This window comes from Vigna angularis, chromosome 1 (assembly GCF_016808095.1).
Source record: "Vigna angularis cultivar LongXiaoDou No.4 chromosome 1, ASM1680809v1, whole genome shotgun sequence".
In the NCBI taxonomy this organism is placed as follows: Eukaryota; Viridiplantae; Streptophyta; class Magnoliopsida; order Fabales; family Fabaceae; genus Vigna; species Vigna angularis.
Genome location: NC_068970.1, coordinates 18,024,342 through 18,034,778, shown reverse-complemented (window position 1 = coordinate 18,034,778; position 10,437 = coordinate 18,024,342). Strand labels below are relative to the sequence as shown.

Below are 10,437 nucleotides of genomic sequence, written 5' to 3'. Positions count from 1 at the left end.
TTAGAAATTTAATTATTCTAATATCATATTAAGGTAATAAAATTTAAATTTAACTTAATTTCACAAAGGTTTATGAAGGTAAGGTTTATCTTTATATATTAGAAATTGTTCCTATCTCTCATTAATAAACATTACAGATCTCCCAATGATTTCCAACAAAGTTTTCTCTTACTCTTTGTTCATTTGAATGGATTTAGAGGAGAGTGATTCAGTGGATTTGAGGAGATTTGAAAATAATTTTTTTTTGTTTATTTGAGTAAATTTGGAGGTAAGTGAGAGTGAATTTGGAAGCAACATTTGTGAGAATTAGTGTAAAATTTGATTAATGTAACAGATCAAAAAAAATTATTTCTAAATCCATTCTGACCTACTTCTAAATTTACTCAAATAAATAAAAAAAATATTTTCAAATCTATTCAATCACTGTCTGTTTCCAAATTCATTCAAATGAACAAAGTCTTAAGATTGTAGAAGTTGGATTTTGTGTCTTCTTTCCAGATTCATTCAAATGAATAAAGTTTTAAGATTGCAGAAGTTGGATTTCGTGTTTGGACAATGAATGTTAAGTTTTGAAGTCTCTAATTTCAATTGTGACGGTGTTGATAAAGAAAAAGGAGAGTCAATGATAACTTTGGTTAACTAGCATTTATGCTATTAGTTGAGAGAACAAGATATGGTGAAATTAATATAAGGAGGTTGATTGGTGTGAGAGAGAAGAAAAATAATTTAGAATTTTCTTATATATAATATTATTTTCACATATTTTCCCCTTCTTTCTATATATTTTTTCTCTAATTTATTTAATAAAATATCGGTTACTTTTATTTTATTTTACACTTATTTTCTTTCATCCATCTTTTTCATTCAATTTGTTTTTTATGTACAAATATACTATTAATCTACCTTTTTTTCTTCCACATTAATCATACCCTGTTTCCTATCCCCAACCCAGTAACAATAAATGTTATTTATTAAAATAATTTTAGTTAATTAATTAAAATTTCTGAATAGAAATATCTCTTTTATCTTTTGAATTTAACATTGATAATGTAATTCATCTTGAAGTAAGCAAAATAAATGAAAATACTAACACTATTAAAAATTAAGAACGATTGAATTTATACTTCTTGAAAAAAAAATGAAAACTAGTGACAATAAGATGGAAGGAAAAAAGATCCGGGAGAGAAAATTGTACAAAAATTCTTTTATTACAAAAATATGAATATATATATATGTATGTATATAATTTTAAATATTCTTAAATTAATTTTTTAAAATGAATAATAGGTACTAAAATATTTCTTTATATTCAGTCCAATTTTATTTTTAATATAAGGATGTTTTAGTTTGTTTTTAAAATATTTAACCTTTTTTTATCATATTAATCAAATTACATTTACAACTTTTTATTCATTTTGTTTTTACATTCTTTCAATTCAAACAATTTTATTTTCCATTCTCATTTTTTATCTTCTTTTTCTCCGGTTCCATCTTAACCCAAAGAAAACATAAAAAAGAAGAAGAATAAATTATACTTCAATTATTTGGCAGCGAAGCTGAAGTTGACAAGCTTGTACTTGACCCTTTAGTAAAGTGGACTACAGAAAAGTTTAGAGAAAAATAAATAGGAAAATATATTTTTTATACCCCTTACACAGATGCTAACTCATTTTTAGGAATATTTTAATTATTACAAAATTATTTTTTGTATTTGTAAATAAAAAGAAATTAAAGAATAAAACAACTACTGTAAAATGTGTATAAAAATATGTTGAAAGTCAAAATAATACTATCCAAATAAATAATAAACAAGTAGGCTAGGTTTTCTGATGACAGTAATTAAAAAAGTGAAACTAAAAATATCTTGTTTTGGTTTTCTAAAGTCTAATTATAATCTTACGATGTAATCTTCAATCAATACATGCAATAAAACTGTGTTTTCTTGAAAATTGATAGCGGGAAAACTCTCAATAGATATATTTAAACTAGCTTATTACTCATGTAGAAAAGTTTATAATAAAAATGATATCAAAGAAAAATAACTATTTTTCTTATCTAATATTAATAAAAAATAAACACCGGCTTAAAGGTGTCTTCCGAGTTTATATCAAACCACAACTCTTTTATGATAAAATTTAATTTTTCAACAGATTAACAGATTATTCCCCTGGAACAAGATATATGATATTGTTACATTCCACAACAAATCTAACAAACTATAATTAACAGAAGGCAATCATGCCTCATGTTCTTGGGTATTATAAAACAATCCCACATATTAACTCAGGTTTATCACAAATGATGAAGTTACTGTGTCCTCATTCTGCTGCTTTCAGCTGCCCTTACTTGAGAGAAATATGGATGTGCCTATGGGAATACATCAAGGAAAAATAATGTTAAATCAAAAAGACCATAATATAGTGAAAATTAACTAACTCACAACAAGAACAACCATGTTACGGTAAATTAATGAGCTCTTCATACCATTGCTTCTCTTGCTGTAAGCCTGTCCTGGTGATCGTATCGAAGGAGCTTATCAAGAAAATCAATTGCCTGCATATCCGATAATTTGAATCAATTAAAGACCCTTTATAGAGAATAGTTCATTACAGTATAAACTAGTTGGTTAGTCCCAATGCCATAATGGAATACGGGGTTAAATTACCTCAGGAGACACGAGATGTTGATTATCAGCATTAATAAATTTAGACCAAGGTTTGCGACTGTGCCTGCAAATGCAATAGTGTAACACATGTGTAAAAATATTAATATTGCATATATCTATAAGGAAGAGAGAAAGTCAAAGAAAAGCAGTAAACTTCTAAGAAGAGAACTCTAATTATACCGCATTGGCATGAAATAGTGACAGAACGATGTGAATTTCACTATATTTAAACTGGTATGAAAAAAGTAGAAAATGAAAATAGAATATGATACCTTCCAACTAGTGCATCAAGTTGAGGATCAAGCTCCAGATGATACTTATTCAGATATGCATTCAGTTCATCAGTACCAAGCACCTACGGATCACAGAAAAAAGAAAAGAAAATGAAAATCAAAACCTACAGACCTTGAAAGAAAAGTATCTCCCTAAATGATCAAAAGGAGGGGAAAAGTGGTCTAGAAATATATCTTTTAGCATGTTAAACAACAAATAATTCAGTCATACTTAAGATTCCCCCGTAAAATGAGAAGATATTTCAATAAGAAGCTTAAACAGATTAACTGGCAGAGTCTCAACATATTGATTTTGCAATTTTATACATTACTGAACCACCGTAAATGTTACCTTAGCTATTTTGACTAGTTGGTCATGGTTGTCGTGACCATAAAAGAAAGGCTCCTTGCGAAATATCTACACGAATTAAAATGATTATAACCCACATTACACGCTCTTACACTTGTAGATTCAAAATTAGACTTCATATTAAATAATAGCAAGGGTCTGGCACATATAACCAGTAAGTTGTAGACTATAGTTAGATTATTCTCACCATTCCAGCAAACATGCAACCAAGACTCCACATGTCTAATGAGTAGTCATAATCTTGCAAATCAACTAGAAGTTCAGGGCCCTTAAAGTATCTGCAAAGTAAAAGCATAGCACATGACATTTTTTTGGTGGTCATTCATAAACTTTTCCAAAACTTAGTCCCATATAGCACTATCGTACAAGTCTGACAAAATCTAAACAATATCTTTCCCTGGTCAATTTTATATCTAACTAACAAATATAGGCAAATTAGAAACAATTAAAAGGGGAAATTCAAAAGTGAATTGACGCTGGCGCCTAGAAGGAAGCTGAGAATGTCTACATAACTATAAACCAAGTGTAAGATTAGGGAGCTGAATATGTTTACTAACAATTAGTTGACAGAAATTTACATAACCAGACAAAATGAACTAGGGTATGTTTCGGCTGGAAATAACAATAGTTCTTGGAACCCCGGAAAATAGTTCTTCCAACCCCATTCCTTCTTGGGTATCCCTTCTATGCCTAACAGCCCTCACACATGGCAAGAAATGACTGGTCTTGTTTTTAATATCTTCAGCTATACCTTTAAATTATTGCTCAGTAGAAACTATGGATTAAATGGCGAAATGAGTTTATTTAACAAGTCTAAAAACGAAAAGTACAGTAACTTTGGCGCGTGTACATTAGCTGCTACATCAAGCTCGCATCATTAAGGTTAAACTGCTTCAGTGTCAACAAAAATATGCCTGAACTAGTCACCTGTCTCTTTAGATAACACTTGCACATTGATCCTTGACAGTACTCATTCAATTATGCATGTTTATGAAGAGCTTAGTGTACTATAAGCTTCTGAAAAAATAGTCTAGTAATTGTTCAAAATTGTCTCTTGAAAGGTTAAACAAAAAAGGTAGCTGAAAACGAGAGCTTAAATAAGCTCATGAGATGTTTGTACACTTGTAAAGTCGAATTGTAATTAAGGGTTTACTTCATATAGGATACTATTAAAATACCTATAAATAACATGACGATTGATCATTTTAATTATATAATAATGCAAAATATTAAACCTTAATAATAAAGCAACACCAAGTAAAACATAAGCTCATACAAGACGTAAGTTCTTAATACGATAAAATTAAAATAACTAAGAAAAGAGAAATATCTTCAAATAAGATTGAGTTTCAAATTATGCGCAGCAGAGAGAATAAGAATGATTGTGCAGCTTCCACACATTCACAATCCACAGCACTGCAGGGAGAAGATGTCGTTGCTGCTTGCTTCAGCCTCAAAACAGAGAATGGCTGGTGATGGACATTACAGAGAACAGCATGGCAAGAGCAAAGAAGTCAGGCTTCACAAGAACAGAGAAGGATGTCATGATTGTATCTCAAACAGAGAAGGGAGGTGAGAGCAGACCAACCATAATGATGAGAGCAGCAGCTGTCCCCACTTTCCACTAGCAGCAACAAAGAGAAATAACAAAGAAATGGGATAGCCAAGAACCCTATTCTTCTCCTTTCTCTTATCTTTGCAAGCAAAATGACATAAAGCGGCCTCGTTTTCAATCAAACAAATAACTAAAAAAGAAGAAGCTGAACTCGTCAATTGGGATGCGACCTCCTAACAAGTTCACGGGAGTTTACATGGAGCCCACTCAAACACTCAAATACGATTCTACGAGTCAACTCGTACAAGAGGCATGAGCTTGTACGTTTTTGGGAATTAAAACTTGAGTTTGATAACCAAGGAAAACACAATTGGTTGACAAATACTTTAGGAATAGACCAGTTTGAGGTGGTTGCATGGTTTTAAACATTGGTTTTCAAATACAATTATTAAAACAATCCGTGTTTAGTTAGAGAGGAGCTAAATTATTTTTTCACTCAATTTTGAAAACACTTTGAACTCAATTTTTAAAACCAAAAAGTTATTTTGATTTTTAGTTTTCAATCATAAAATATTTTGATCAAGTTTCCACATCTTCTGAATCATGTTAGCGGATATATCCCTACTTGGGAAGCAATAATTCCAATAATTCATTTGTATCAAAAATTCATACTCAAATGAGCTCACTATACCTTAATGCTTTTGATTTATGCTATATACTAATATCCTTAGGCTCATCCATTGTATAAATCTTTTATTATTGTACTTCAGAAATAGAGTTGTGACCATAGTCAATTGGTCAGAACATTACCTTGAAGCCACACGAACATTGTATTCCTTTCCAGGGTGATAAAATTCAGCGAGACCCCAATCTATCAACCGGAGTTTCCGTAATTCATGATCTATCATAACATTATGAGGCTTCACATCTCTATGCATTATGCCTTGGGAATGGCAGTAATCTAAGGCCTGCAATTCACAAATAAAGCTTTCATTTAACAAAAAAAAGGTCCTTGACATGTATTTCTGCAAATGTAAAGTAATAATATTTTACACGATGCATACACAAAAAGCTTTCATTTAACAAGAAAAAGGCCCTTGACATGTATTTCTGAAAATGTAAAGTAATAATATTTTACACGATGCATACACAAAAAGCCTATACACGTAATCAGAAGCAAAATTTATTTAAACCTTGTTCAAAACAAAGATACTACAATTACTTTTAAGGAAAAATATATAAAGGAGAGGACACAGAACTTTAGTTCAGGTATAGCATGAGAGATTGAAAAATCAGGTTACCTTGAGAAGCTCGTATATATAATAGCGTATGTCATAATCCGTCAAGGTTGGATATAAAATTTTAAAATCCGTACTGTTGACATACTCAAATATTAAGCTAGGAGTTTTAGAGTGTTGATCTCTGACAATATCAAGAAGCTTAACAATATTTGGCCCCCCACAAAGGTTCTGAAGTATTTTTATCTCTCTTTTAATCTGCAAAAAGAAGTTAAATATATCAGAATGTAACATAAAAATCTCTTAAAACTGAATGTTTCATTACATGAAACACCATATAATAAAAAATGTATTTCAAAAAATAGAAGACATATACTAAATCTAAAAATGTGAAGAGCACTTTGAAGTTCTACTAAAAAAATTGGAATTGAAGTCGTATTTCTTCATGCCCCAAATGATTCACATTACAAGTTGGACTTAAGGTTTGGCCACCAACTCCACTAACAATTTAAAAATTAAGAATTGCAGAAGCAGGTTGCCGAGGTGGAGCAGAACAGCTCTATGTCCTGTTTTCGGTGTGCAGTCCCACATCTCAACCCCTCCTTTCCAGCATTTTGTTCCAAAAAGTGGATGCCCCACAGATGCCTAAAGTCCTTGTTTAAATCTAATCATGGATATGCATACTACGGATATACAAAAAAGTCTACCCCTTATTGCATGCTGATGCACTTTTGTAGATGGCACGATGTTGGCTAAGAAACCAAGGGAAGCAGTTAACTCTCAACTCAAAACTCCAGAGACAACTTTGAAAGCTAAGGGCCAACACTAGAGCAGAATTAAGATAAAGTATATGCACTGTAATTTTAGCAAGAGACAATGTGACTCAAGATAAACTGAGAAAAGATGTCATACAGCATATTTAAAGTCTAGAACAAATAATAAAAAATGCAAGGAAAAAAAACGAGAATGTTACACAAATGTAGAAAGATAGTGGGGGCTATTTATGTTTGAAAAGTGCCAACCAAATTCAAAGGCCAGTTTTATCCTAGTGCCATACACTCAACAATATTTTATTGTAGTGACGTTGGGGCTTAAAGGGACAGCAAGAAAAAATGTTGGAATAGCATAAACAAGTAAAGATAGATGTGTGGTCATACAAGAAAGAAAGAAAAAAGTACGGAATGATTGTATATGATGAGAGATGCATCGATAAAAGTGGTTTATACATGTATAAAGAAGACCTAGGAAGAACTAGAGGAATAATACATGGTTTTGGTTTCTATGAAGAGGAGAAGGAAGCCAATACGCAATGGAGGAAGTAGTCAACAAGGATTTCATTGTAAATAACTATTAAGAAATGAGTTTAAACTTAACTCATTCTTACAAAACCAGCTAGTAAGGTGAGGATTTGATCTGATCTCTAATCAATGTAGAATCTTCAACACCTCCTTTCATGATGAGACATAGACATCTCATGCTTGGACTATATATTTAGAGGTGGTCCAATAGCAAGTGACACAATAAGTCCAATAAACCTCACTAGGCTTTGATATCATATTAGGAAGTGGGTTTAAGTCTAACTCATTTTTACAAAACTAGTTTATAAGGTAAGGTGAGAATTGACCCACTTATATACAATAAATTAGTCTTATCTCAAATCAATGCGAGATCTCCCAAAATAACATTGTTGGAACTACAGTATTATAATTGAAGGAAAGAGTGTCATGTGATCCATGCAAACAACCTCGTGTAATTCATAATCCTTAAAGCCCACCAAAATTGAGGGGGACACATAATTACACAAATTTTCAGCTAAGGTGAACTAGTTCGAACTTTGAAGCTACTCTTCTCTATTCAAAGTATAACTTCCAAAGGTCAAATATTATGTATTTTATTTTATGTTTTTTCTTTTGGAAATAATTATTGCAGAACTGTGTTAGGAGATTGTGCAGAGTTGTCAAGTTGTTATCCAATAGCTCAAAAGAAAATAGTGAAAGAGTATGTGTGAAACTTGTGCGTAAATTTTAGGAGAAAACTTCTCATGAAGCACCCCTGCTCGACCTTTTACTCGTACTCTGCAGGTCCCAAAGTTCGAAAACAGCATCAATGTAATAACAAAATCTCTCACCTTTTTTTTCTTAACAGGCTTGAGAATCTTGATTATACAGCGGTCGTTGCTATTAACATTTATGCCTTCAAAAACCTCACTGTACTTCCCCCTTCCCACTTTTCGCACAACCTCATAATCATCCTGATCGCTGAAAAGAGCACACAGAAAATTCATAAATAAGATAATTGGAATGGGAAACGTAAAGCCCCATCAATATTAGACCTAATGCATACCCTGGCGATGAACCTTGCTCACAGAATCAACAAAATCTTTAAGTATTTCAATTTAGACTACATATAACAATTACATCAACCAATTTCAAATGACAAGGTGATTCGTCATGGTCAATCGGCTTCACCGAGTTCATACCACATAACGAACGTAAGAGGGCCGAGAGATCCAATAATATAATCATAACACAAACGACAACATTCAGCATCCCCATTGGAAATAAAGACTTGAAAAGAATGTGACAAAAAATTGTTAAAGGTTTAGGTATTTGAAATGGAGGACAAGTAACCAAAACAAGAAAAACAGCACCTAAGGGTCATAACCTAAAAAGAAAAGTATCCATCAATTGAGAATTGTGGCTAATCAAGGCGCAACAGAAAGCTTTGAAAACAAATTAGATAAGAAATCAACAAAACGATGAGAAGTATATTAGAGATGGGAATAATACCCCCATTGAACGGTGAGAGACTCGTAATCCCAGTACTCTTTGGGGCGAAGAACGTTGACATCGGTGTAGACACGCGCCTTCGACATGGATTGGGAATTGGAACCCGAGATCTGGGTTCTGTGGAGCTGATGAAGGGTTGTGATGGTCTTAGTTTCGATGAGGTGGGTGGAGATGCGCAGGTTAGGGGGTTGCGCAACCGGCGCACGCAAGGCGACAAGGGTGCATACTAGCAAGAAGCGTAGAAGTAGTGCCGGTGGTTCGTTCGCATATTTAATGCGTGTGTATGGACAATAACACATACTATTTACATTCTCTGATTTTTTTTTTATATGTAAAAGTGTCAAACCAATAGTACCTACCCATCCGATTTTGCGGTAACTTTTTTTGGAATGGTTTGAGGTTTGAGGATCATTTCCCTCAATAAAGCTGGTATACTAGGCTCTCCCTCATGCCGTTTTAGGTCCTTAAAATTATTTTATTTCAATTACCAAACTGGTCTGAGGTGATGCTTTACCATGCACAAAAAATATTCATCACAGGTACTTTGGTATAATCGGATTTAGAGTCTTATTAAAATATAATGAATATCATCAAAATGAAAGCTCAAATATGGTTGGCAAATAACTTAATAATAAATTTTGTTTCAAGTGGATTAAACCTCTTTAGAAAAACACTTCTTTACACTTTCTTTCGAATTTCTTTTTAGGTTATGTATTTTTGTTTTGTTTATAATGTTTAAACGTCAATCAATACTAATGATACTTATCATAGACACCCAAATACTCAGGTCAGTAATTTAAATAATCATAATCATATTAAAATTTTAAATTCACAATTAATACAAAATATTAAATACAATTGTCTATCATTTTATTTGACCCATATTTATAAATTTTAATTTATGATTAATAATATCTAATCAGAGTTCCAAATATGATAAACAGGACTTACAATAAACTAATTAAAAATTGTATCACAACGCTCGGAGCATGTTTTAAATGTGTACGTAAATCGAATAATACATTTTTGTATTAACTAGATTGAAAAACAGCGATAAAAATTATTTAGAATGTTAAAAAAGTTTATAATAGCCTTACACATATGAAGTCTTTTCAAATGAGCGCATGGTAGCAGGTGTGTGCTATACCAATTGAAAAATGCCAAACTCTCAAAAGTAATTCTGATGTAAGAAGTTGTTGCCCCCATTTTGAATATAACCTCCAAATTGTCCATTCGTTTAGAATAGAATAGACAGTCTTCTAACTTTCAAATCAAAGCTTTGCAATGGACCTGTTGTTGCACCTTAAAAATAATACCAGACTAATCACCGTGTATTTCTAAATGTCTTAAATATATCTACAATAAAAAGTTTCGATCTTAAAATTGACGGAGGAATTAAGGTTTTCCCATATGTTAAAAAAGACATTCAAGAAAATGATTGAACTAGTTATAACCACTTGGTATGAATAAACAAACAATTAGTAACTTAACCAAGCTTATTAATTCAGAGATGAGAGGTCGAACCCGATGAAACCGCATGGAGTATAC

At 32.0% G+C, this 10,437-nt stretch overlaps 1 protein-coding gene across 3 annotated transcripts; it reads right to left on the bottom strand.

The window, feature by feature from the left end:
• Positions 1-2,101: 2,101 nt before the first annotated feature.
• LOC108343303 (casein kinase II subunit alpha-2) lies at positions 2,102-9,190 on the bottom strand. 3 transcript variants are annotated; one of them, XM_017581502.2, is made up of 10 exons: positions 8,890-9,187; positions 8,229-8,358; positions 6,164-6,358; positions 5,673-5,830; positions 3,495-3,585; positions 3,290-3,355; positions 2,938-3,020; positions 2,666-2,729; positions 2,485-2,553; positions 2,102-2,367 (listed from the first exon to the last, which is right to left on the bottom strand). In XM_017581502.2, exons 1-10 carry the CDS (start codon positions 8,973-8,975, stop codon positions 2,308-2,310), a joined length of 1,002 nt encoding a protein of 333 aa, XP_017436991.2. In that variant the 5' UTR covers positions 8,976-9,187; the 3' UTR covers positions 2,102-2,307. The 3 variants fall into 3 exon arrangements, with proteins under 3 accessions (XP_017436991.2, XP_052727834.1, XP_052727833.1); XM_052871874.1 differs by lacking the exon at positions 6,164-6,358 and having other exon boundaries at positions 8,890-9,190; XM_052871873.1 differs by lacking the exon at positions 2,102-2,367 and having other exon boundaries at positions 2,479-2,553; positions 8,890-9,188.
• Positions 9,191-10,437: the final 1,247 nt, after the last annotated feature.

Bases quoted from the DNA above. Each gene is read 5' to 3' on its own strand.
- LOC108343303 (XM_052871873.1), bottom strand. From the start codon at position 9,188: ATGTGTTATTGTCCATACACACGCATTAAATATGCGAACGAACCACCG. The intron at 5,831-6,163 runs GTAACCTGATTT...TGTGAATTGCAG, and splicing joins ATATATACGAGCTTCTCAAG to GCCTTAGATTACTGCCATTC. The intron at 3,356-3,494 runs GTGAGAATAATC...TAATTCGTGTAG, and splicing joins GTTGCATGTTTGCTGGAATG to ATATTTCGCAAGGAGCCTTT.